General features: G+C 45.9%; 2 protein-coding genes and 1 non-coding gene across 3 annotated transcripts; 1 reads left to right on the top strand and 2 right to left on the bottom strand.

The window, feature by feature from the left end:
- Nucleotides 1-9,028: 9,028 nt before the first annotated feature.
- Nucleotides 9,029-9,101, bottom strand: TRNAR-UCG. Its single transcript has one exon. It is a non-coding gene; the product is annotated as a tRNA-Arg (tRNA).
- Nucleotides 9,102-12,088: 2,987 nt separating this feature from the next.
- Nucleotides 12,089-19,563, top strand: LOC115635632 (5-hydroxytryptamine receptor 3A-like). Its single transcript, XM_030534678.1, has 9 exons — nt 12,089-12,137; nt 12,426-12,583; nt 13,594-13,638; nt 13,730-13,839; nt 14,818-14,987; nt 16,506-16,666; nt 18,154-18,364; nt 18,647-18,814; nt 19,237-19,563. Exons 1-9 carry the CDS (start codon nt 12,089-12,091, stop codon nt 19,482-19,484), a joined length of 1,320 nt encoding a protein of 439 aa, XP_030390538.1. The 3' UTR covers nt 19,485-19,563.
- Nucleotides 19,564-20,952: 1,389 nt separating this feature from the next.
- Nucleotides 20,953-26,419, bottom strand: LOC115635737 (ATP synthase subunit d, mitochondrial-like). The gene is made up of 3 exons (XM_030534883.1): nt 26,397-26,419; nt 25,047-25,149; nt 20,953-21,133 (listed from the first exon to the last, which is right to left on the bottom strand). Exons 1-3 carry the CDS (start codon nt 26,417-26,419, stop codon nt 21,002-21,004), a joined length of 258 nt encoding a protein of 85 aa, XP_030390743.1. The 3' UTR covers nt 20,953-21,001.
- Between the last annotated feature and the right edge of the window lie 585 nt (nt 26,420-27,004).

The raw sequence follows: 27,004 nt of genomic DNA, 5'->3' as shown, positions 1-27,004 counted from the left end.
GTGAGCTAGGTTTGGGAAAGAGATATGCTGTCTAGCTCCTGAGTCACTGGCACTCTGGTATGAAACCAGTTGCTTAGTGCTAAAATGATTTGAGTGAGGACTCTTGCAGATGCATCTGGAAAAAGCAGATGATAAAAAGCTGCTTGCAGTAGGAGGGGACAAACAGGGCTTAGTTTCAGCAAGAGGCAGAAAAGGGACTTGAAGGAACAAAAATCTTCATGCAACTCTACTTCAGAGCAATATGAGAAATCAAGTGGCAAATGATGCAAACTCCTTTTTGCCCAGTTCTAGCGGCCTAATACAGGCACTAGCTTCCTAACCTAGAAATTAGGGGTTCAAGTCTCACCTCTAGGGTGAAGTCTTGCTTTCATAATTGTAAAAAAAGTGTTTCAAATCGCTATATATTATCCTTTTAGTTAGAGCCTATTTTAATTGAAATATATTTAACGCATCATCTAGCCTATTTATTGTTTCCAGGAACAATAAATAAAACAATTTGAAAAACTAACAATTTTGGAAAGGATAACAGAATACTTTTTATTTATTGCAGACCAAGATGTAGTAGATGTAGTCAGTGAGTGATCTGATCTGTCCTACAGGGATAAGTTATCCTCTATTTATTTTATATGTTCCATTTTATTGGCATTTCTTTCATATTAAGTAATAGTCTTTCAGTAGAACTAAATCACTATCCACCTCATTCAGGGAAATTGGAGATCCAGCCATGAGGACTTTACTTGTAACTCTCTCAAGGCACTGCACGTGATTTTTGAAGGTTATAGCCCTTCTCACTTTTAAAGCAAACATTTCTTCATGTAAAGGCTGAGCACCACGGATAGACACACACAAAATGTATTATGGGGGGAAGGGTCAGTGGTCACACACTTTATAGCTTCTGTAGGCGGAGATCATTGCACACACAGTCCCTGATGTATCCCTCCATTCCCTCAACAAACCCTGTGTGCCACCCTCCCATCACCTTCTATTTCAGGGACTTCCTGTAAGTCCCCCAATTCCCTCCTTGCAGGGATTGTGTGTGTACCCCCTCCCTCTTTTCAGGGTCCTTCAGTCTTCTACTACCACCAGGGGCTGTTTGTGAGCCTGCTCCCCATAGCGGTGTGTGCCCCTATTACTACTCCCTCCTAGGGTCCCCCTGAGAGGGGCTCTGTGTGCACCCCCTTCTCAACACCTCACTAGAATCCTCCATCTCCCCCCTCCACCCACTCCCATGTCCCCCATACTTCCCCCCATGCCAGGTGCTCTGTCTGCCCCTCCAACCCCCATTCCCAACTGGATTAGCACAGACTTACCAGAACATCCCCCTCACAGCATCAAGCAGCACAGCCGCCACTCCAACTTCATGGGTCCTCCGCTGCTCCATGCTCCCGCTGGGCCTCTGACAGCTCTACCCCTTCCAGGGTACCCACTCACCAGACCACAAGCATAAAGAAACCAACTCTTCCCTTTCCTCCAGGATACCTGATCACCAATAGCCTCCCTAGGCCCAGCCATCATGAGCACCCACCCTACACCTGCTCACCCAGCCTGCCTCTTAGCAACAGAGCTGTGCTCACCTCTCCTCTTTAATGCCTCCCTGGTGTTGCAGAGCAGGTTGATTGCATCTTCAGTACCCCATTAACTCTTTCCTGCCTCGAGTGGGGTTTGCATGCCACATCTTTCCTCCATGCTAGGGGATTCTGTGTGCCCCCTCTCCCCATACCAAGGTCCACCATTCTCCCTTTCCCTTTGTTAGGGGCTGTGTGTGTGTCCCCATTCCCAACTCCACTCTTCTACCCCCCACCCCCATTCTTCTTCTTTCTGTCTGGGAGATAAGTCATTCACGGTATCAACATAGTCAGTTCTATTGGGAAGAAGGGCAGAGATAAAATGGAGGTGTTGTAATGCTGGAAGGCATTAACACACGGCTACTCAGCCAGTGGTTCTTGAGCTGCAAGTGGCTCTGTGCAGCACATGATATTAAAACACTGTGATTTAATTATTAACCAGTCAGGGATGTTTTAACTATGGTATTAACCAATTGTAGTTGATAAAATACTTCAGCTTTGTCCCCCTCCCAAGGGCCATGGGGCTCGGGCTTTGGCAAACCTGCCCAGGGCAGCAGAGCTAGGGCAGGCTCAGGTTTCAGTCCCTCCTCTTGGGGTCATGTAATATTTTTTTGTAGTCAGGATGAGGTTGTGATTCCATGAAGTTTGAGAACCCCTGTGATAGATGGTCCCTTACACACCCAACACCCTACACCCAACCATAGTCGGGTGACTCCCAGTCCCAAAGAACAAGTCACTCACCCTAGGTCAAGATCACCCTAGATCTCTCACCTAAGAGAACACTTGTATCCTATCATTGTGACATTGCACCCCCTATTCTTCACCAAGATATTATTATGATATGATTATGACAATCATAATGTATTTTATGCAAGATACGTCATGTAAGGTGTCTTTGGAAAGGTTATGATTTACTGAATATGATTAGCCTATTTGTATGCATGTTCATTTTTGTATCTGAAGCTGGGAATATTGACTGTATCTGTATTTCATGTGGTTATCCCTGGGCAATGCCCACTAGGCAAAAGGCTTTCAGTCTAAATCAGTGGTTTTCAAACTTTTTTTCTGGCAACACAGTTGAAGAAAATTATTGATCCCCATGACACAATGGAGCTGGGGATGAGGCGTTTGGAGGGTCTCAGGGCTGGGGCAGAGATTTGGAGTGCGGGGGTGAGGGCTGCGGGGTGGGGCTTGGAATGAGGGGTTCAGGGTGTGGGAGGGAGCTCTGGGCTAGGGCAGGGCGGTGAGGTGCAGGAGGGAGTCAGGGCTCTGGGCTGGGGATGCAGGCTCTGGGCTGGGGACAGGGATGAGGGGTTTTGGGTGAAGGAGCTTCAGGTTTGGAGGTGGGACTCAGGGCTGGGGATTGGGGTGCAGGCTTACCTCAGGAAGCTCCCAGTCAGCAGCACAGCCGGGGTGCTAAGGCAGGCTTCCTGCCTCTCCTGGCACTGCGGACTGCACAGCACCCTGAAAGCGGCCAGCAGCAGGTCCAGCTCCTAGTTGGAGGCATGCAAGCAGCTCTGCAATGGTTTTGCCTCCAGGCACCACCCCCACCCCAGCTCCCATTGGCCGGAAACTGGAGTGCACAGTCGGCACTCAGGGCAAGGGCAGCGCACAAAGCCCTGCGGCCCCCCTGCCTAGGAGCCGGACCTGCTGCTGGCTGCTTCCAGGGCACAGTATGGTTTCAGAAGAAGGTAGGAACCAGCCTGCCTTAGACAGGCAGCACCACCAACTGGACAAAGGGTTCCCACCCTATGCAAAAGTTATTTAAGGCTGGGGAGGGACATCATTGTGGTTCTTCATTGATTCCCCACCCAAAGAGACTCTTGGAAACACTGAGGAACAAGGATTGAATTGGGGGGAAGTCTTGGACCCAGGCTAGAGGGATTTTTAGCCTGTAAATGAAACATCTGGGGTTTCTAAGCTGCAAGCCAGCGCAGCTTGTGCCTTAAGGATCTGCAGACTGCTTGCATCATCGTCATTTAGGGTGAGAATTTGCCATTCGCATCTGACCTATGTAGCATATTAAGCTTAGTTTGTGTGTTTTGCTTATTTGCTAGGTAATCTGCTTTGATCTGATTGCTATTCCTTATAATCACTTAAAAGTTATCTTTTGTAGTAAATAAACTTATTTTTGCTTTATCTAAAACTGGTGTGTGGGAGTCATAACTTGGGGTAGAAAGCTGTGGCATTTCTCTCTCCACATTGAGGGAGAGGGTGAATTTCAGGAGCTTACACTGTCCAGTTTGCTGTGCAGTGCAAGATGGTATAATTGTGGGTTTCCACTCCAGAGGCAGGGGATGTGCCTTAGGAACAGGGTAGTGCCTTAGCTGTGCCTTCCTATGCAGGAGCTTGTTAAAGTACCTGTGTGTATGTAACTACAGCTGGGGGTGTCCCTACCTGTGTGTGTACTAGAGTCTGGGAGGGGGCTTGACAGAAGTACTGTGTGAGTGGAAACCCAGGCTGGTAGGTTGGGGGGGTGTTCAGTGGTACCCCAGTTCCAGGCAGGACCCCAGAGGGAACCTGTCACAAAGTGCACCCTAAATCTCTCACCTAAGAGAACACTTGTAGCCAGTCCTTTCATAAACTAACTAAAGATGTATTAACTAGGAAAAAGAAATGAGTTATTTACAAGGTTAAAGCAGGTAAACATACACACACACACACTAGCTAGTTTGGGTTCCAAAAGGTGTCAGAAAACTGCTATAATATGCAAGCTCTATAGATCCTTTAGCTAGGGGTGTGCACAAGAGTGGGGCAAGCCTTGTCCCCCCAGTAATCTGCAAAGGCCCAGAGCCCCTTCATTCCTGTTGCCACAGCAGGGGCACAGAACATACCTCTCCAAAAGTTGTCACATTTCAATTCCTGTGTTTGCCCCTGGGGCAAACACAAGCTAAACAGCCAGGGATCTCTTGCTTATGCTTTGATTGAAGTCCTGCCCTCTCCAGGAAGTCCAAGCAGCAAATGGATACACTTCCTTCTTTCCAGGGATTTTTATTCAAACTGATGGGACGAGGCCTTGTGCACATCTCCTATTCATAGGTGTTAATTGCTTCTCCACCAGCACAAAGTCTGTTTTTTGATGTTTCACAATGGATCATTTGGTTTCAATGGGCCTTCTTGTGTGTAGGACCTAACACCTTCTGAAAGAAAGCCAGTAACTGAAACAGGGAAGAAGCATTAAATAGCTCCAGAGGTTTACAATGCAGACACTTAATATAACCTTATAACATGGGGTACTGATGTTAAGCAAGATTAACATGTCCAGAACCCTACAAGAACTTCAAACACTAAACATATTCTTATAACTCTAATATCTATTTTACCAATACTAACACACAGGTTAGCCCACCTGGTTTCCAGCTATGCACATACCAGTGTTCAGTGAGGGTTAGGGGCCTTGGCGTGAGCTGACATCTGGTCTGCTAGTGTCACAAAAACAACGAGAGAAGTAACAAAGCAAGCTTTTAAATGAAAGCTCCTTCCATATGAGATTTTTTTAATCTGTTGAGTTATGCTTTCACCCATACATCTGTGATCATTTTAAAGTCAGAATGGGTGGGGAGGAGGAAAATCCCAGCAATACCATAAACTCTCCTATGTAGAAAAGAATCAGAAGCATGAAGAATGGGAGGAGGCACCTTGATAAATTGTATCTACAATCTGTTTGGTTGACACAAGTCCAGCAAGCAAAATCCAGTTGCAGAGGGGAGGCTGGGTACTGGATTGCAATTGTGCCAGCAGCAGGTCGACTTTGGTTAGGAGGGAAATTTCTATCCAGACACTGAAGTTAAATGGAGAAGAAACAAACAAGAGATGTGCGCCTCTGCTTTACATTGAAAACAATTAAAACAAAATAGGAAGTTCCTCAACACCATCAGTTTTAATGATCTTTCTAGAGCCAATTGTGACAGATTCCCCTGGGGTGCCACCTGGAACTGGGGTACTACTGAACCCCCCTGACCCACCAGCCTGGGCTCCCTATACACTGTACTGCTGTGACTAGCCTGCCAAGCCTCCCCACTCCTCCGGACTCCAGCACAAATACAAGTAGGGACACACCCAACTGTAGTTACCTACACACAGGTTCCTTAACCAGCTCCTGCCTGGGATGGCACAGCTAAGGTATCTCCCAGTTCCTAAGACATGCACCCCCCTCTGGAGTGTAAACCCAAAATTATACCACCTTGCACTGCACAGAGATCTGTACAGCATAAGCTTATGCAATTTGCCACCTCCCTCAATGTGGAGAAGGCTATGCAACAGCTTTCTGGCCCAAGTTATGACTCACATACACTGGTTTTAGACAAAGCAAAAATAAGTTTACTAACTATAAAAGATTGCTATCCCTGATAATCATTAAAACCTAACAGATCAAAGCAGATTACCTAGCAAACAAACAAAATACACAAACTAAGCTTACTATACTAATGAAATTGGACACCAGTAGCAAATTCTCATCCTAAATGATGATGCAGGCAGTCTCCGCTTGCTTAGAGCTTAAAAAACCCAGGTGTTCCTTTCACAGGCTAAAAATCCCTCTAGCCTGGGTCCAGCATTTCCCCTCAGTCCAGTCTTTGTTTCTCAGGTGTTTCCAGAAGTCTCTTTGGGTAGGGAGTCAGAGAAGAATCATGATTATGTCACTCCCCTGACTTAAATAGCTTTTGCATAGGGTGGGACCCCTTTGTCTCCAAGCTTGGGTCCCATGCCAGCCTATGGAAAAGCACTGACATCCCAAGATGGAGTCCAGCACCAGGTGACCTGATCACATGTTCCTGTAGAGTCACGTGGGCAAGTCACAAGCCCATGGCTGCATCGCTTAGTCATAGCAGAGGCTATTACCCATACTTTAGTTAGAATGTTTACAGGAAAGCCCATTAGATGTAGATGAGTGTCTTCCACAGTCCATTCATAGCCAAGTGTTCCCCTGATGGGACACCCAACTTGCATGGGTCCTTGCCAGCCAGTCATTTAGACTGAAAGCTTTTTGCCTAGTGAGTGTTGCCCAGGAATAACTGCATGAAATATATATACACAGTCAATATTCCTAACTTCAGATACAAAAATGATCCAAGCATACAAATAGGATCAACATATTCAGTAAATCGTAACTTTTTCAATTAGATCTCACATACCTTATCTTGCATGAAATACATCATGATTATGCCATACTCAGACAGCAAGTATGAAAAATCGGGACAGGGGGTGGGGGGTAATAGGAGCCTATATAAGAAAAAGACCCCAAAATCAGGACTGTCCCTATAAAATCGGGACATCTGGTCACCCTACATACTCATATCATATCATACACCCTACATACTCATATCATAATATTACTATGAAGAATATGGGGTATAATGTCATACCAACTGAACTTCCAGAAATGTGGGGTGCTTTGGGAAAGGTGTTGCATGGGAGCAGTCCTTTCACACCCCACAAAAAGAGGTTTCTTCTATGGATACAAGTCCATGACAGTCTCAGATCAGAACTTGCACACAGACTTTTGGGGCCTCAGCAGACCCAGTCCTTCCAACCCTACCCTAAAGATTGGGGCTGTTGGGTGAAAAACAAGATCCATTTCAATTTAGGCTTAAACAGTTTATTTTAGCCTTTATTTTGTATGGCTTAAGAACATGCTGTTGTCACCTGTGACAACATAGGAATACATGCAAAAGCATGTCAGGCAAGAAAGATCATTGAACAAGTTAATTCTCCTGGGGACATAGCAACTCTTCAAATCTCTGGTCTTCTTTACTCTCCTATTGTCCATCACTTATATTTTAATTCTGTGTCCCATAATTTTGCACAGACTCAGTTTACCAAGTTACCTCATCTGTGCACCTATGTACTCTAAACCCCCTAATTAAAACATTCTCATGCATAAATAGTGACAACTTAATACATTTTTGCTTATCCTAAGAACAAGCGAATGGCCATACTGGATCAGACCAATGGTCTATTTAACCCAGTATCCTGTCTTCTGTCAGTGGCTAGTGCCAGATGCTTCTGAGGGAATAAACAGAACAGGGCAGTTATTGAGTGATCCCCCTGCCATCCAGCCCCAGTTTCTGGCCTCCTACAAAAAATTACTTTTTCCTGTCTTCTTCTGTCGTCTGTTCTTCATTGTCAGCCCCACTGGCTTCATCTAGTTTTTATTTTACAGGTCCATTTTTGTGGCCTTTCGTTTTTACCTCTTAAAGTGTCTTGTTGGGGATTATGGAGAGGGAACCTGAAGTTAACAATTCCCTCACAACACTCCGCTTCACCCTATTTACATGTCCAAGGATTTTTACAGACAAGACACACAAACCAATTTCCAGTTTACATAGTCCTTTCTTGACCCACTATCCCTCATCCAGCACCAGGTCTGAAAGCCCAACCCTTATTCCATAAGCTAATGTCACTCAGAGGGCAGCAATTGTGCTGTAGGAGCTTCAAGACTCACATGATCTTTAGTGCTTTATTCTATTAAGTGGGACATAGAAATCTGTGTGTCCATTAGGAATCAGTGTCTGGGGCTGATAAATGGAAATATCCCTAAAATCAGAGTGCCCAGGTGGTCTGGCTTTTTTTAAACAGTATTGAAACACACCTCAGTGTTGATACATACTTTGCCTTCCCTGACCCAACAGATGCATTCATTTTTTACTTGCTGGGGCTGACAGAGATTGGCCTGGTCCTCATTTGATCTCCAAATAATTTTTTGAAGTGGGATCAGGTTGGTATAGTCAAGCTACAGTGAAAGTTCAGCTCTCTGTTGAGGACCCATAAAAATGCACAACAGCATGTGGTTCATATTTTTCTATGATAATTAATACTCCTTAGGGATGAAGGCATTATACTCTGAGGCGCTGTGATAAAGAAATTAAACAGGTCAGCTGGCTACCCCCCATGGGACTTTCCCAAGGTAGAGATTTGGGACTAGGGGATCTACCTAAATGCACTGCCAGCCCTTCATCTTCAGTGATGAACTTTTATGTGTCTGCAACACATGCACAGAACTAGAAGTCATGTAGTTTTCATAGGCAACTGTCCCAGACTTCTCAGGTTTCCCATACTTGCAGTCCCCTGTCTCAGTGGGGGGCCCTCTCTCCACCCCACCATCTTCCTTCATTATAACTAAAGCTGATGTCTCCTTTCTTGCCATCACGGGTGCTAACTAATGCTTGTCCATCCTTTAATAACTTCAGAGGGAAAAAGGAAGAAATCTGCAAGTCCTGATCTGTGGTTTACAGAGGATAGTGTGTTATTTGTTCTCTTGGGCTCTGTATGTCAAGCTAGGACCCTCTATAAAAACTTCACTGGGATTAGCCTTCGGTTTATGCCAATGAATTTGGCATGACTTTCTAGTGGCGCCTCTGAGATCGGCTGGTTGTATTAAAGCTCCTTGGGCAGCTAATTTTGCATGGGCAGGACTGGTTCTGCAAAGGAAGAACAAACCTCTGAGAAAGAAAAAAAAAGCCGATCGACCACGAAGGGACTCGAACCCTCAATCTTCTGATCCGAAGTCAGACGCCTTATCCATTAGGCCACGCGGTCGTCGTAGCTAAATTCCTGACACATCATAGGAAAGAGCATCCCTGTCACCTGGCTACCGCTCAGAAGGGTTTTTATTCATCACTGCAGAAGCTAATCCAGAGCAATAGGGCTGCGCCCGGTACCCGCAGCTTGACCAGTCCCCCACCCACGTGCTCGCCCAGCTTGGGCAAGGAGACCAAGGAAGACATTTTTGCCCAGGTGCAGCGTGGGAAGAGGGGAACATACCCTCAGCACCGTGTGCCTGGTCTGCACGGGCATTCCGGGGGGAAGGGGCGCCTGACCTGGGGCGATGGAGGGGGGCAGCTGCCCTTTGTGGTCCCCCCAGTCCGACGGCCTGCTTTGCTCTTCCTGCCCCACGTGCCAAGAGCATCCTCCGCAGCCGCCATCGCTTCTGGAGAGGGACGCAGACCAGCTGCGGGAGCCGCTGTCCCTGGCCCGCTTCACGAGCGGCTCGCTCCCTGCTGCTCTTGGGGGATTTTTCCTTCCCTTCCCAGTCTGTCTCCCCTCCGCCCGGAACAGCAGGGCACGTACGCGGGTGCATCCCACCTCCGCGTGGCGCCAGATCCCGCATCACCTCGTGTCTCTCCCTTCCCCGCACATCCCTGGGAGCCCTGGATGGATACCCAAGGCTGGCAGGAGTCCCAGGGCTCAGCCCCGGCTTGCCCGTGTCCACGCTCTGCCCCCAGAGCCAGGGAGGTGAGCAGGCATCGGGGTCCTGCAATGGAGAGAGGAGCACATACAAATTGTTCCAGCAGCCCTGACCTCGTGTATAGTGGTGGTGCTGAGAGCCATTGAACCAAACTTGAACCCTGTATATCAGAGGTTCTCAAACGGTAGTCCATGGACTGCCAGTGGTCCAGGAGCTCTATTCAAGTGGTCCGCAGATCCAGGGGCGGCTCCAGGCCCCAGCACGCCAAGTGCGTGCTTGGGGCAGCTTGCCGCAGGAGGCACTCTGCCATTCGCCGGGACGGCGGCAGCCAGGCAGCCTTCGGCAACATGCCTGCGGAGGGTCCGCTGGTCCTGCAGCTCCGGTGGACCTCCTGCAGGTGTGCCTGTGGAGGGTCCGCTCGTCGGAAGCCGCGGGACCAGTGGACCCTGCGCAGTCACGCCTACGGGAGGTCCACCGGAGCCGCGGGACCGGCGACCAGCAGAGCCCCCCCCACGGCATGCCACCGTGCTTGCGACAGCGAAATGGCTAGAGCCGCCCCGCACGGATCGTTTCCTCTAAGGTGGCTGCACGTGAGAGAATGAAGGGCCACCCACCTAATTAGTGGAGCCGTGCAGGTGTGGCTCCACTAATTAGGTGCCTGGACTCTGGAGAAGATGCACATGTAAGGTGAGGTGGCACCCTTGGGGGAATAGGGGATAGGTGGGAGGGGGAAGTGGAGTGATAGACCCTCCGCCTTCCCAGCCCCAGCTCAGGGAGAGCAGTGGTGGGGGAGAGAGAGCACATCCATCACATTAGAAAGGTAAGACCACTGATATTAAGATATGAGTTGTGGGCTTTTATTTGTAGAACAAAAAAACTTTATTTTTTTTAATATGGTGCCTTTATCCAAAGAGCTTTACAATAGTTAGCTAACAGTACAAACAACATTTGGAAAGATCAGTAAGGGGTCTGCCGAGACCCTCAGCAATTTTCAAGTGGTCTGTGGAAAAAAAAAGTTTGAGAACATCTGCTGTATATGATGAAAACAACTTCAAGCCAGAGGGTGCAGCAATACCCCTAGTTCCAGCACCTGTGCACGAGGCAACCAGAAGCTGCGAAAGCCAATCCACCCTTTTAGCCCAGTGACTTAGGGTTTGTTCACTGCACAGCTGTTGTAGAGGGTGTTGGGGCTGCTATTCAATACATGCACCCCAGGAGGTTTGATTCTGCTGGGTGGGCTTTTGCCAGCATCTCTGCTGGGTGAGGTTGCACAATCCTAGCCCCCCAAATTCACACCTTGGTTGTTACTACACTGACTCCCAGAGGTGGGGGATAGAATCTTGCCCACGATGTTCTGGTTTATGGTGCTCCGGGAACTCACTCTCCTTTCCAGCAATGCTCAGTTTAACCATAGCCATGCATGGGCTATTTGTCTAGTTTCATCTTTCTAAGGCACCCAGGCCATGGGGGAGAGCAGAAAAGGCTGGTCCCAGCTCCCCCTGCTTTAGATCAGCCTCTACAGGGGAAGACGCTCCTGGCTGGGCAGCTCCTCATCCCGATCCCAGCCCACGGAGGGCTGGCCATGCAGCGTGGAGAGGGATCCAGCCCTGGAACTGGGAGGAGTAAGGAAGTTCAGCCTCCAAGATCCATCTGGGTCAGAGACTTGGGCATTCTGGGGGTGGGGTCCCCCATTGGGGAGCGTTACCAGACCTAACAGAGGCAGGATTTGGCTCCATGGGTTACAAATACCAAGGATTTGGAGTGGGAGGGGGCAGAATGCTACAAAGACTGCCCTAGAGCCTGGCTCCACTGTGTCACTTAAGCCCCACACACTGTATATTTACATATATACTCAGACATACAGGCATAGGAGCCAGCTGTGTTTGCTAGATAAGAAACTAGTGAAGGAGCAGCCGTGCTCAGCATGGAAGGATCCTCCACATCAAACAACAAACCAGAGAATGCAGAGACAGTCAGGGGGACCATGGCAGGCAAGGGAGAGCTTTGCAAAGTCTCGCTAACTACCAGTCTAGCCTCTCTCACCACACCACCTAAGAACTCCTCTTCCCACACCGGGGACGGGGACTATGAGGTTAAAGCAAATTATTTCTACCATACATCAAATCTATTAATGGTAATTTGACAAGCTGATCCCAAGAGCGACCTGAGTGCATTGCACCATTATCACTGAATTCTTCATAAAAAAAAAAAGGCTTCAGTTATATAAGCTTCCTCCCTACACTGATTAATATCAAAGCACCAGCTACACCTCATCTGATAGCCACTGGCAACCAGCTGTAGCATCAGCTGTACCATTTGCTTTATTAGGAAAACGGGAATGATGTGGGAAGCATTCTTAGCCATTCTCACTTTGTCTATGGCAACAGGTAAGTTAAATTGTAGTAGGATCAGGGAAAAACCAACTGGATTTCCCATGAGGAATTTATATTCTCATACATGGATGAGGAAGATTAAGACAGGCACTCTACTCCCGCCAGTGTGAAAGGGGTCAAAGATCTGACAGTGATTTCCTAGAAGATGCAGCCCAATGCCTTTTATCCTCTGATGTATTCATATTCCATAGGCTGGCTGTGTGATGTACGCTGAGATCCTGCCTGGTATTGTTCTGATAAAATGAATTTGGATGTAACCAGGCTTTCATTTTATTTCCACAGGTGCTGCCCCAGAACAGCTCTGTAAGTACGATGACGTTATTCAGTATCTGAATATCTCTTCTGAAAAGGCACCCCAACTACATACAATACCCAAGAAAAATTGGAAAGACCCATTGAAAGTGAAGATACAATTTGCGCTGATGTCCATTCTCTCAGTGGTAAGGAAACAAACATTATTATTGTTTATAGTAGGAAATCTTATGGAGATTGAAAAGTTGAGGCAACTGATGATTCTAAAGTGAGTGAGTGACTCTTCTCTCACTCATACCAGTGCAAATCAGGAGTCACTCCACTATTACTGCCACTGATGTGAAAGGGTAGAACCTGCACGTTAGGTCTTCTTCTCCAGACTTCATGGTTCTGATCTGAAAGTAGAATCCAGAGCAATGTATGGTTGGAGGCGCCAGATGTAAAATAGTTTGTCACATCTGCACAAATGAAAAGGTTGTTTAAAATTGTTTTAGTGCTCATCACATGTTGAACAGGTGTCACATTGAAATGAGCTCTAAAAGATCAAAGTCCAGGGCAAGATTCATTTCTTTAGCAGCCTCCTATCCACTTTTTAATTAGCCTGTTAAGCTACATTGTGTTGCCAAAGCACTGAAAAGTTGTCCAAGAATACTCAGGAATTTGGCCCTTGATTTGTATTCATCTGAACTTCTCTCTTTTTCTGTTTCTTCCCCCCAAAAAAAATAAACCTCTTAAAAGGGAAACATCTCTGCTTAGCCTGGGTAAAGGGAACCTATGTTATTGGCCGGTGTTACAGCAAAGAGGAGTGGGGAGGGTGAGGGGAGAGTGAGGAGAGACTTGGTAATTATTGTTTGGTTTTGCCTTCCTTATATATCAGGGATCAGATTCGATAGATTCGATTTTCCTGAGCCGTGTTGCAATTTTTCTCCTGCTTTGGATCCTGTCCCAGCACAGATTTACATAACCAGGTTTATTCTATCAGGCAACTGCTCTTTCCAGACATTGAACTTTATCCTTCCAACCTATGCCTCAGTTTTGTAAGACCAAGAAAAGTACGTTCTTGGTCTGCCCTGATTTTCTCATATCTCGGACAACCGTCACGCCATCATTGTAAGAAAAACGCTGAACAGTCTCTGTATTCTGTACCTATCTTAGTTAATGAAATCATGATAATCACTTTCCCATTTTGTTTCTCTAGACTGAAAAGCTTCAAACTGTCACGGTCTGTTTCTTTGTGTCTATGGTAGGAGCCTTTCTCTGTAAAACCAAAGCTATTTTGTTTGTGCTGAGAGTCCAGAAATTGTTTCCATTCTGTGATTTTTTTTTCCCTCTAGGAGTGGGAAAATGTCTTTGCGACTTGGAATCCTCAGGATTTCTGTAACATTTCCAAGCTCAAACTGCCAGTGGATACATTTTGGTCTCCATATATCATCATTTATGAACAGTAAGACTCTCCCTGGCTGATTTCAACTTGCTTCCGTAAGAGGTATAATCACAAGGGACATGATTGGTGCCACTGAGATCAGTGGGACTAACGCATCTGAGTGAGGATTACTCACATAAGCAAAGGTTTTGCAGGATGAATTGCGGGGGGGAAGGGCGGAGGGTGGAATAGCTAAGAATCAATCAAACAAACAAACTGATCTAATGACAATAAGAAAATATTCATTAAACAAAACTGTGGTTTTTTTAGTCCCTGAGTGAGGGGGCACTAGTAGAGCATGTGCGGGCTATGCGAAATCTGACAGATAGGGAAGCCAATCAAAAGGAGACAGATTCCAACAGCATATTTTAGTGGGTCCTGTCACTGTTGATTCTGGAGGTCCAGGAGATGCCCACTATATTATGATAGTTGGTATTGTCCCTAAATGGTTAAATATTATTTGTTAAGAAGCAGCTGTGTGCTCAGCACTGCACAAGACACAAATAAGACATAGGGCCTGATTCTGCTCACTTATATGGTAGAAATTCAGCTGAAGTCAATAGTTAGAGGGTGGAAGCAGTGTGAGATCAGAATTAGGTCAACAGTCCCTGGTCCAATGGGGCAAGTGGGTCATGTGTCCTTGAATGTCTTTCCTGTCTCATCTAGCATGTTAATGGGGTGCATGGCAAGTCTTGGTGTAGATGGGGGTTATCAGCCCTTCTCTGAGCCCCAGACTTTCTCTGCTTGCTTTCTCTCTTCCCATCTCTCCTATCTCCTCCCACAGCTTTTTTTGTCCTCCCCTGTTTGTTTTAAATCTCTCATCCCTTGTTACTTGCTGTCACTCACCCTCTCTCTTCTGCTTCCTGTTTTATGTAGTAAGGTTCACTGACCATTCAAAGCCAGACTAACAGTGAGTTTGCAAATAAAATATTGTCTTCTATCTGCAACAAGCGTTTTGTCATTTTACTTTTCTTTGTTTTGGAACATTGGTTCCTTCAGTGTGGATGAAGAGAAATTCCTCAACAGGCCCTATCTGTCCATCACTCACACCGGCATCATTACCATAATCCAAGAGCACCGTGTCACCATAGCATGCAACTTGAAGATGCACAAGTTTCCATTTGACACCCAGACGTGCAACATAACCCTCTTCTCAGACATAGTACAAGGTATGTCTATTCTTATTCACTTTTACTACAACCAGACTGGATTTGCTGGTGCTGGCCACTGTCCACAAGACAATGGACTAGTTGGATCACAGGTCTGATCTGCAATTGAATTTTTATGTTCACTACTCAACAGTGTCCATTGTGTTAAAAAAATTACAATGCAAGAGGAAAACTGGGCTATGGCATGATCTCTCCCTAAGGAGTCTCCTATATGTTTATCTCTGGAAGAATCCGGGTTCTGCCTCTGCAAAGCCTTTACACCTAGGAGTGGTCATCTTGGTCAGATGACTAGTCCCACTTACTGCAATAGGGATTAGTTGAGTTTGTAAGGTCTAGTCCTTAAAATGTGCATGAGGGTCTAGATTCAAAATAGAACTCCAAGGGCTGAAGTTGAGAGGACTACTCACATGACGGAGAAAGGGCTGCAGGATGGGACCCAGACTTAAAGATTTGAGTTCCAGGCTAGAGATCTAGGGTCTGGACTACCACATGCTTTCTTATTTTATCCCCATGGTAGGCGCAGAAATGGAGAGGCAAGACTTACTTTCAAGCGTGATCTTTTATTGTTTGCATAGCACAGGTGTCCATTTAGCTACAACTGTTCTAATAATTCAGTTTCACTTGAAAATCAATTGGCTTCATTAAACTAAAGGTAACAAATGTTCATGACATTCCTGGAGTTTAAAGCCAGAAGGGATCATTAGATCATCTAGTCTGACCTTCTGTGTCTCACAGGCCATTCAGTGTCACCCAGTTACCACTGAATTGAGTCCAATAACTTGTGTTTGGCTAAAGCAGCTCTTCCAGTCAGCCAGTCTCAATCTGAAGAGGAAACTCTTTGCTAGGAATGCCAGTATTAAACAGACCCAGTTCACATCCAGGAATGAAACATTTCAGGGAAGGGGGCTAGCCATCTCGGTATCTAGACAGATATTTTTCTCAAGAAAATGCTCCATTTGCACAGTTGCCACTGCAGTGAGTCTGTGCAGAAGAGGCCCAGATAGTAGCTACTCCCAAGTATTTATGGAAGCACAGGAAAGAGACAGCCACTGCCAACTGCTTTTCTAAGTGCTTCATGTAAAGCTCATTCGAGTCAGTGGAAAGACTCCCACTTCATTAGGATTTGGATCAAGGCCATAAGATGGGAGACAGAATTCAACCAAGTATCCAAGACCAATGGAGTTATGAAACTCCTGCTGTCAGCAGACATCTGTTTCCATTTAAGCAGTGACCTGTGGGCTGGATTCTGATCTCATAGTGTTATAACTCTACTGATTTCAATGAAGTCATTCCTGGTTTACCCTGGAGTAAGAATCAAGCTCCAAGTACACAACTAGTTCTGTTTTGGGCAAGAGATGTAATTTTCCCACCAAGGGTGGGTGGGTGGGTGGGTGGTCTTAACCTTCTCTTCTCTCCTTCTGAATACACACCCAGACTGTGGCAGTATATTTGAACTCCCTGTACTGAGAAAGGAACAACCTTTAAACCACCGCGTCTTCACTTTCTTTCCTCAAACAGCAACAGACATTATATTCCTGCCCAATCAGACAACAGAAGAGGTGAATAAAAACAGCAAATTTTATCAGTTGACCGATGGAGAATGGAAGTTCACAAACATAAACATTATACCAGACGTACTACAGAACAATGAGGAAACCTCTAATTTGATCACCTATGAGGTATTGCATCATCAGTGAATTTCGCACACTGTATATTTCATTCATTGATTTATTATTAACACTACCACCCCCGAACATCAGGGCTCAGCTACAAACTAAAAACACAACCCAAGCAAAATCTAATCATCATTAAAAAACTAACTCCCACAATTACAAATACACATTCCCCACCAGGCAAAGCACTTTATAAGTATAGGTATTTTAACAACAGCTCCAGGGAGATATATATTATTCACTTATGCCCAAGAGTTAATTTTCCTACCTCAGCAAGTTTGTGGGTGTCTAAACTCTCAAAACAGAATGATCTGATAAAAATCAAAGTGACATACCTCTAAACGGAAGTCTCAGAATGTGGCACCTCTGCACCCTCTGCCTGATCCCTACAATGTAGATCTGTAGAGCTAAATCAAGAAAGAGCACAATTTGCTGCTCATGCCAAGTGCTCTGTTCTGCAAGGAGTTCATGGGGGAAATAGGCAACTCCCATGTCTACATGGGAGAATTACAGCAGTCTCACAAATCCCAGCAGCACATGTGCCCAAGACAACTCTTGGTACCAGTTCCACTGCCACATTCCGAGCATCTCGCTTCTAACAATGCAGGAGGCAAGGACAAAAAGAGGGTGGAACCAAAGCAATCTATTGTGCAAGACAGATCATGCTTTAGCAAAATGAGCTTTGACAGTACAGCTCTTATAGGAGCATATGGGGTCAGACATTAATGCTGGCAAGTCACTGGATTCCTTCATAGCTTGTAACAAAAAAATTTCTTCATGATGGAGCCAGATCCTCCATAGGTACCAATTGCTATAGCTCCATTGACATCACTGGAGCTGCATTGATTTATACCAGCTGAGGATGTGGGCTAAGGCAGTTTCATCTTCCTTTGAGGCATCTAGTATAGGCCACTTTGAGCCAGCTTACTGCACTAATTGGACCTTTTTGTCCGCTCCATTTTGAATGGGTGTCTTAAGGGGAGTAGAAGGAAAAAAAAAGAGGTGAGGGCATATGTATTCAACAGGTAGATGTGCATGAATATTCATACAAAGAATACCAGTAGGAAAATAGCAAGAGTGCATAGAACATCATAGGGCTCAACCCAAAATGAGGGCAAAGGGGGCCAGATGAAGTGTCTGGAAATAGGTGGTAGAAAGAGATGGGCAGGTAAGACAGAATTAGCAGGACAGGTGGAAGAAGTGTCAGACTATGAGAGTAGGGGAACTTGGGGTTAGAGGGTAGGGAGCGAGCAGGAAATGAAGGTAAGAAAACAAGGAAAGAAAGCTGGGGTCAGGATGAGGGCGAGTGTTTATGGCTGGCACTTGAAGCTTGGGATGCCCTAAAGCATAGGAAGCCCACTGGGGCCTGTTCCCTCCTTTGAGTTGATAGCTTGGACTTCAACCATACTTGGAGGAAGAGTCTGTCTTGTCCCATCGGGCCCAGCACTAACCCAGGCCATTCTGTTATTTCATGTTTGCCTTGTTCCTTCCAGATCTCCATGAAGAGACGACCCATTTTATACGTTTTGAACCTTATCTTCCCATCATGTGCTCTCTACTTATTGGATATGACGATTTTGTTCAGCAGCAGCTCTTATGAGGACAAGATCAGCTTCCAGCTATCACTCATCATTGGAGAGTCTGTGTTAGCTCTGATTCTTAAGGACATTATTCCCACTTCTTCCGATGACCCACCCATAATAGGTACTTGTCTTGATTGAGTAAAACTCACTTTATATTAGACATGCACTGGGTGTAAGGAATAGAGCAGAGTACAAACGTGCCGCTTTTTAAGAGAGTTAGAAGAGGAACACCTAGCCACTGCACAAGAGCTGTAATACTACAAATCCCTATTCAGAGCAGTTTCTGGACTTGGGGCACTACATTTCTTCTATTAAGCAGAAGCCCACACTAGATAGAATTATGGATCTAGAGGAAGTAAGGCAGAGAGTTTATCAATCAGATCCTCTTCATCTTGTTTTGCAGTGAGGTTTTTCATAGGTATCTTTGTCCTAATGATTATGGGTGTATTGGAGACCTGCCTGTTAATGCAGCTGAAGAAGAAAACCCTACACCCTTTACTCAAGGCTATCAAACTGCTGAGATGCCGCAAGCAAGCTAGAACAGCATCCGGAAACCTCCTAAGCAAGCACGGTTAGTGTTTGGTTGCCTACATTTGAATACTCTGTATCTAGTAACAGGGTTCTGTGGATAGGGAGCCCCTTATCTCTGGAAATCAATCATGCTAGCAGGCTTAGAACCCAAGTCCACTGTGGTTCAGGCCACATTTGATCATAAATTCACACACAGTTAAGACACCTATCTCTCAACATCATTATGGTGCATATATTATACAAATCAAATATATACAGGCAACATATTTATACAAAAGAGCCAGCCCCACAAGCCCATTTAGTGAGAACAGTCCCTGAGATTTTCTGATAGTTTTTATTAAAACGTCATACATTTTTCTACCAAGCAAATAAAGTAAAGTTTAGCATCATGCAGGCCTCTGCTCTTGTCCACAATTTCTTCTAATGTATATTTACATTTGGCTGCTGTTCTGTCCATTGTAGAAGATTCGCTGACTGAGGTGGTCAGGGGACAAGAGGAGAGGAGGGATTCAAGCCGACTTGGAAAGGGAAATACAGAACTACCCATGCTTAAGGAAAGAATCAATGCAGAAGGGCAGCAAATTGGGACCCAGGCAGAGCTACAGGAGTGCGAGTCAGCTCTGCTTATTCTGGATAAGGTGCTTTTCTGCAGTCATTTGCTTTTATCACTACTGTTTAGCATCATCATTATTGTACAATGGAGCAGTTAAATGTGGGCCAATTGCCTTTTCTAATACTTGCTTGCCTCAACCTCCTCCCTAACAAGGTTTTCCTGCTTCTTATGCTTGAATTAAGTCATGTACTGCATGTCTGACTAACAGTGCAAGCTCTGCAGGGCAGGAGCCTTGTTCTTGCACGTGCTTTGTAAAGCAATGTGTACACCTAGGGCATCCCATCAGCAAATAAGTTACCTGAATAAAATACATTCATGAAGCTAGTGTTCCAGCTGACAGGGAATTACTGGAGTAGGTATAAGTCATTTTAGCTGTACCTCTCAAAAGTGCTGAACTACACATGGAGATCTAGGGGGAACAAAGCAAACATGAAATAGCAGAATGGACTAGATTGGTGCTGCTGGTCTTGATGGGATGAGACAGGCTCCTCCAACTGTGATTGGAGTCCAGGCTACTACTATCAACTCAAAGGAGAGAACAGACCTGGGTGGGCTCCCTACCCTCAACTACAGCCCAGGATTCAAGTTTATAGGAGAATAATCATCTCCAGAGGAAAAGATATATTTACCATAGCACAAATCCCAACCAGTTAGTGCCAGTCACAGGACAAGCCACATCCCTCCCTCTACAGCCAGGATGTCCCTCTCCTACCCCCTGCTGAGGCAGCATGGCATAATTGCACAGCTACATAGTAGTTGCCAAGGCACAAGTGCAGCTGGCACATTCAAGCTGTGGGGGAAGGAAACTGCTGTAGGCTTTGCCAGGTTTGTAACCAGATCCAATGAGCGTATCATGGACAGGCTACAGAGAGATGTTTGCACGTGTAATACAGAAAAGGGCTGAAAGTTAAACTGGGCTGATCATTTGTGTGGCTGGACAGTTATCTCAGTCACCCAAATCACCTTGGGTTTAACCCAGGGGTAGGCAAGCTATGGCATGTGTGCCAAAGCCGGCACACAAGCTGATTTTCAGTGGCACTCACACTGCCTGGGTTCTGGCCACCAGTCTGGGGGCTCTGCACTTTAATTTAATTTTAAATGAAGCTTCTTAAACATTTTAAAAACCTTATTTACTTTACATACAACAATAGTTTAGTTATATATTATAGACTTATAGAAAGAGACCTTCTAAAAACGTTAACATGTATTACTGGCACACAAAACCTTAAATTAGAATGAATAAATGAAGACTCGGCACAGCACTTCTGAAAGGTTGCCGACCCCTGGGTTAACCTGAACAGCAAGAACAGGAAGAGTATTCTACAAACACTAAACCTTGGCATCCTGCTTGGAAGACTCAATCCTGTCCTTCAGGAACTATCCCCACCCTGTAAAGTGCAGAGCCTCCAAAACCAATTGCCTGCTTATTTCAGGGCATTTGTCACTCACTTTAAAAAACAAAAACAAAAACAAAAAAAACCTCCTAGTGGATTTAATCTTTTGGTTTTGAAACCAAGACGAGACACATTGCTGAAGCCCTGTACAATTACTTTATTTAAAAGTAAAAGTATTCTAGAAAATTTGACAGTTACCAGAAACTGCTTTCAGACAGATTTACAGGTCTTCAATGGGTCTGTGGGGCCAATATGGATACTTCTCCTTGTCCAGTTTCGTTTCAGGAAAGACCTTATTCAAGTCCTCAAATGTCATTTGATCGAATGGAATCATGGTTCTGAACTTCTCAAGCTTGAAGTGGGTGGAGAGACAAGAAAATGTTAAAGTCAGATGTAAGCAAGAATTCAACTGAAACTAGATGTACAATTAGAAATTAAAACAAGGTTGCATGCCAAGCTGCCTTAAACATGAAATTCACAGGGTAGAAACCATCAAACCTACCTCTTTCTAAAGACTGCACAATATGGGATTTAGAGGCCTGCACATATTCAGCAGCACCCTGAGGCCTGGTCTGCACGACGCGTTTAAACCGATTTTAGCAGCATTAAACCGATTGAACTGCGCACCCGTCCACACTTCGAGGCCCTTTATATCGATATAAAGGGCTCTTTAAGTCGGTTTCTGTACTCCTCCCCAACGAAAGGAGTAGTGCTAAAATCGGTATTACCATATCGGATTAGGGTTAGTGTGGCCGCAAATCGATGGTATTGGCCTCCGGGCGGTATCCCACAGTGCACCACTGTGACCGCTCTGGACAGTAATCTGAACTCGGATGCAGTGGCCTGGTAAACAGGAAAAGCCCCGCGAACTTTTGAATTAAATTTCCTGTTTGCCCAGCGTGGAGCTCTGATCAGCACAGGTGGCGATGCAGTCCCAAATCCAAAAAGAGCTCCAGCACGGACCGTACAGGAGATACTGGATCTGATCACTGTATGGGGAGACAAATCTGTTCTATCAGAGGTCCGTTACAGAAGACGAAATGCCAAAGCGTTTGAAAAAAATCTCCAGGCTACACAGTGCTGCGTGACAAGCGTAACGGAAAGCCAAAGAATCAAATGGATACTCATGGAGGGAGGGAGGGGGTACTGAGGACTCCAGCTATCCCACAGTCCACAGCAGTCTCCGAAAAGTATTTGCATTCTTGGCTGAGTTCCCAGTGCCTGTAGGTTCAAACACATTGTCCAGCATGGTTCAGGGTATAGCTCGTCAATTTACTCCCTTTCCCCACCACATGAAAGAAAAGGGAAAAATCGTTTCTTGACTTTTTTCAACATCACCCTATGTCTACTGAATGCTGGTGGTAGACGCGATGCTGCAGCAGTGAAGAGCAGTATCTGTTCCTCTCCCCTCCCTGGTGGCAGACGGTACAATATGACTGATATCTGTTGTCACCATCAGCCCATGAGTGCTCCTGGCTGGCCTCAGGTGAGGCTGGCTGGGGGCGCCTGGGTAAAATAGGAATGATTCCTGGTCATTCCCAGTAGATGGGATAGAACGGCTGGTAACTGACCTCATCATAGCAACTGGGGGCTGATCTCCATCAGCCCCCTCCCTTTCCTGTGCAAAGAAAAGATTCTGTACTGCCTGGACTATCATAGCAGCGGGATGCTGGGCTCCTCTCCTCCGCACCGCTTAATGTCCTGCCTGGACTGTCATAGCACCGGGAGGCTGCCTCCCCCTCATTTTATCTCATTAACAAGTCACTGTTTCTTATTCCTGCATTCTTTATAACTTCATGACACAAATGGGGGGGACACTGCCATGGTAGCCCAGGAAGGTTGGAGGAGGAGGGAAGCAATGGGTGGGGTTGTTGCAGGGGCACCCCCCGTGAATGGCATGTAGCTCATCATTTCTGGGGATCTGACACGGAGCAGCTGTGCTCTCTGATACACTGCTTCTCTAGTACACTTGCTCCATATTCTAGGCAGGACTGACTATTTTTAGAAACCACAAAGGAGGAATTGACTCGGGGATTCATTCCCAGTTTTGCCTTTGCGCCCCCAGCCAACCTCAGCCAGGGGCACCCATGATAGCAGCAGACAGTACAGAACGACAGATAACCGTCATCTTACTGCCAATTTACAATGGCAGCAGACGGTACAGAACAACTGATAACTGTCTCTGCTATCATGCAAAAGCAAACGAATGCTGCTGTGTAGCGCTGCAGTAATGCCTCTGTTAGCGGCATCCAGTACACATATGGTGACAGTAAAAAAAAAAAGCTGAACGGGCTCCATGGTTGCCGTGCTTTGGCGTCTGCCAGGGCAATCCAGGGAAAAAGGGCGCGAAATGATTGTCTGCCATTGTTTTCCCGGAGGAAGGAATGATTGACGACATTTCCCCAGAACCACCCGCGACAATGATTTTTGCCCCATCAGGCACTGGGATCTCAACTCAGAATTACAAGGGGCGGGGGAGACTGCGGGACCTATGGGATAACTACGGAATAACTACCCACAGTGCAACGCTCCGGAAATCGGCACTAGCCTCGGACCATGGACGCACACCACCTAATTAATGTGCTTAGTGTGGCCATGTGCACTCGACTTTATACAATCTGTTTTATAAAACCGGTTTATGTAAAATCGGAATAATCCCGTAGTGTAGACGTACCCTTAGCCTGCAAGAGAACGAAGGATTTGGTGAGCACATTAATCCTATATTGTTTCTGGCAGTGAAGCTGTGACTCTCATCCTATTTCACTTTAGCCATGGAAAAGGAGTCACCATTCTCATCTTAAATCTTCCTTAAAGAGGCACAGACCTTAAAATAGCATCTGCTTTAAATACAGGTACAGGCTCTTGGGGCTGACAAATTCTCTGGCTAAAGACAACATCAATGACCTGAGTAGAACCCCTGGCGTTTATGTTACACCCACCTTCCTCTTTCGCATAGAGGAGGAGCCCATAGAATAGAAGTCCCACTGTGCAACGCTCCATCTTGACCCCTGCAGGCTCCAAGAACTCCAACTCCACATTAAAAAGGAGTCAGGCCTATTTTATGCAACTTAAGTGCATCCTTTGGGCTGCTGACAAGATGCCAATATGCTCCTCAGTTGATCAGAATTTGGCTCCCTTTGTCTTATACTAATTTCCAGTTTATTACACCAGAAGAGCAAGCAGAACTGCAGTCCAGTTTCGGACTCTAAATCCCTAAGTGTGGTCCTGTATAGGTAAAGAGAACTATTCTTGCTCAAAAGCTGCCTATATGCACAAACCCAGACTTGCACCTCTTGCACCTCAGCACAAACCCACCAGCAGACTTCAAGTGAGAATTCTTCTATACCTCTTCAAATATCAAAGAGAAACCACAGGCTCAGGAACTTTTAGTGCATTGTATTGTACATTCAAAAAATAAATTCTAAATGTGTTACTTCTCAATTCTGTTGAAGCCGTGCATGCTCCCAGAGCGAATATTTCCCCAATAGCCAGACTAGTGCTCTTTGGCAGTTGGGAATCATCAAAGAATAGGGAAGCTCTGATTATATACTCCTTCCTCAGGCCACTTCTACACCTACAGCTAGGAAAACCTGTACAGGTTGTAAGAGAAAAAGCATGAGCTTTATGCCACTGGAGGATCACCCTCCACTAAAATGACTCCTCCTATGGTTAGCTATGCCAGCTTTTCGGCTGTTTTGTGCTAGCCGTGTGATGTAAAGCAGCCAGGGCCAGCGCTACCATTTAGGCAGTCTAGGCAATCACCTAGGGTGCCGGGATTATTGAGGGCGTGGCATTTTGCCGGGGGGACGGCAGGTGGCTCCGGTTGACCTGCTGCAGGCATGCCTGCAGAGGGTCCATTGGTCCGCGGCTCCGATGGAGCTGCCGCAGTCATGCCTGCAGATGGTCGGCTGCTCCTGCGGCTCTGGTGGACCTCCCGCAGGCATGCCTGCGGCAGCTCCACTGGACCTGCGGACCAACGGACCCTCACCAGGAATGACTGCGGCAGCTCCACCGGAGCCGCGGGATCAGTGCAGGGGGGCGACGAAATGGCCGTGTGCTTAGGGCGCAAGAAACCCTGGCGCGGGTCCTGAAAGCAGCTACATACCACAGCACAGGACCTGGGCCAATGCCTCCTAATAATCTCTCCTAGCACCCAGTTTGCTAGAGAAAAAGTTCATAGTTCTTTGTCTTGTAAATCAGATATGAGCAGTCTCCACTTGGATTTCAAAACAGCGGCAACATCTAATTGAGGACGAGACTCTCACCTTCCTTTCAAACTCATCCACCATGCCAGCCTTAGCAACTGCAGTTTTGTAATTAACCCAATCAATAGCCGGGGATGGGGGCTTCTCTGCCAAGGAGGTCAACCTGTACAGGTGGAGCAGAAGAGCTGATAGAACAACCCCCAGTAATTTCAGAGAGCTCCCAGTTCCAGTTGTTATGGGATAAGAGGGAAGGTCCTTTCATAGATTGAGAACTGTTTAAAAGACAGGGAACAAAGGGTAGGAATAAATGGTAAATTCTGAGAACGGAGAGGAGTAACTAGTGGTGTTCCCAAAGGGCGAATCCAATTCTACTTATTTATAAATGATCTGGAGAAAGGGGTAAAAAGTGAGGTGGCAAAATTTGCAAATGATACTAAACTGCTCAAGATAATTAAGACCAAAGAAGACTGTGAAGAATTTCAAAAAGATCTCACAAAACTAAGTGATTGGGCAACAAAATGGCAAATGAAATTTCATGTGGATATATGTAAAGTAATGCACATTGGAAAAAATAATCCCAACTATACATACACCGTGATGGGGGCTAATTTAGCTACAATTAATCAGGAAAAAGATCTTGGAGTCATCATGGATAGTTCTCTGAAGATGTCCACACAGTGTGCAGCAGCGGTCAAAAAAGCAAACAGGATGTTAGGAATCATTAAAAAGGGGATAGAAGTTAAGACAGAGAACATCTTACTGCCCTTATATAAATCCATGGTACACCCACATCTTGAATACTGCGAACAGATGTGGTCTTCTCATCTCGAAAAAGATATACTGGCACTAGAAAAGGTTCAGAGAAGGGCAACTAAAATGATCAGGGGTTTGGAACGAGTCCCATATGAGAAGAGATTTAAGAGGCTAGGACTTTTCAGCTTGGAAAGGAGAAAACTAAGGGGGGATATGATAGAGGTATATAAAATCATGAGTGATGTGGAGAATGTAAATAAGGAAAAGTTATTTACTTGTTCCCATAATATAAGAACTAGGGGCCACCAAATAAAAGGAAGTTCTTCACACAGCGCACAGTCAACTTGTGGAACTCCTTACCTGAGGAGGTTGTGAAGGCTGGGACTATAACAGGGTTTAAAAGAGAACTAGATAAATTCATGGAGGTTAAGTCCATCAAAGGCTATTAGCCAGGATGGGTAACGAATGGTGTCCCTAGCCTCTGTTTGTCAGAGGGTGGAGATGGATGGCAGGAGAGAGATCATTACCTCTTAGGTTCACTCCCTCTAGGGCACCTGGTATCAGCCACTGTCAGTAGATGGGATACAGGGCTAGATGGATCTTTGGTCTGACCCAATAAGGACATTCTTATGTTCACACAGGGCAACACTGCAGTACCCATTCCCCCCCCCCCCGACCATCATTAGACCCCAGGGTAGCAAGTATGCTACTTATAATTGACAATATTTTCAGTCTCGTCGTTAATGCGGAAATGGTAATAAAGCAGCCACATAAAATTCCGCACACCTACATTTGCCTTGTGAGGGCAGGGGTGGTGGATGGGCAAGTACAATACTCTGTTTTTTCATCATGAACACTGGTAGGAGCAGGTAAGGAAAGTTCGTGAATGGGTTGGTTTGTTTTCATTACAGTTTTGCAAGGATGACAAAAGGTTTTAAAAAAAGAAAGCTAATAAACATGGAAACACTTCAAGCCAGGGGGTGCAGCAGCACCCCTAGTTCCAGCACCTGTGCACCAGGCAACCAGAGGCTCTGAAAGCCAACCTGCCCTTTTAGCCACATGGCTCAGGGTTTGTTCTCCACACAGCTGTTGGGGGGGGGTGTCGCTATTCAACACATGCACCCCGGGAGATCTGATTCTGCTGAGTGGGCTTTTGCCAGCATCTCTGCTGGCTAAGGTTGCACAATCCTAGCTCAGGAAATTTACTCCTTGGTTGTTACCACACTGACTCCTGGGAGGAGGGGAATGCAGTAGGGTGGAATTTG

The sequence above is a fragment of the Gopherus evgoodei genome, chromosome 15 (genome assembly GCF_007399415.2).
Source record: "Gopherus evgoodei ecotype Sinaloan lineage chromosome 15, rGopEvg1_v1.p, whole genome shotgun sequence".
Taxonomy (NCBI): Eukaryota; Metazoa; Chordata; order Testudines; family Testudinidae; genus Gopherus; species Gopherus evgoodei.
Note: the sequence above shows the minus strand (reverse complement) of the source record. Positions and strands in the feature narration are given on the sequence as shown.

Coding starts and splice junctions, on each gene's coding strand:
- LOC115635737 (XM_030534883.1), bottom strand. CDS start 26,419: ATGGTCGGGGGGGGGGGGAATGG. Junction 25,150..26,396: donor GTCGGGGGGGGGGGGAATGG/GTACTGCAGTGT, acceptor CCACCTGTACAG/GTTGACCTCCTTGGCAGAGA. Junction 21,134..25,046: donor TGGATGAGTTTGAAAGGAAG/GTGAGAGTCTCG, acceptor ACCCACTTCAAG/CTTGAGAAGTTCAGAACCAT.
- LOC115635632 (XM_030534678.1), top strand. CDS start 12,089: ATGATGTGGGAAGCATTCTTAGCCATTCTCACTTTGTCTATGGCAACA. Junction 13,639..13,729: donor TCTGTTTCTTTGTGTCTATG/GTAGGAGCCTTT, acceptor TTTTCCCTCTAG/GAGTGGGAAAATGTCTTTGC. Junction 18,815..19,236: donor AAACCTCCTAAGCAAGCACG/GTTAGTGTTTGG, acceptor TGTCCATTGTAG/AAGATTCGCTGACTGAGGTG.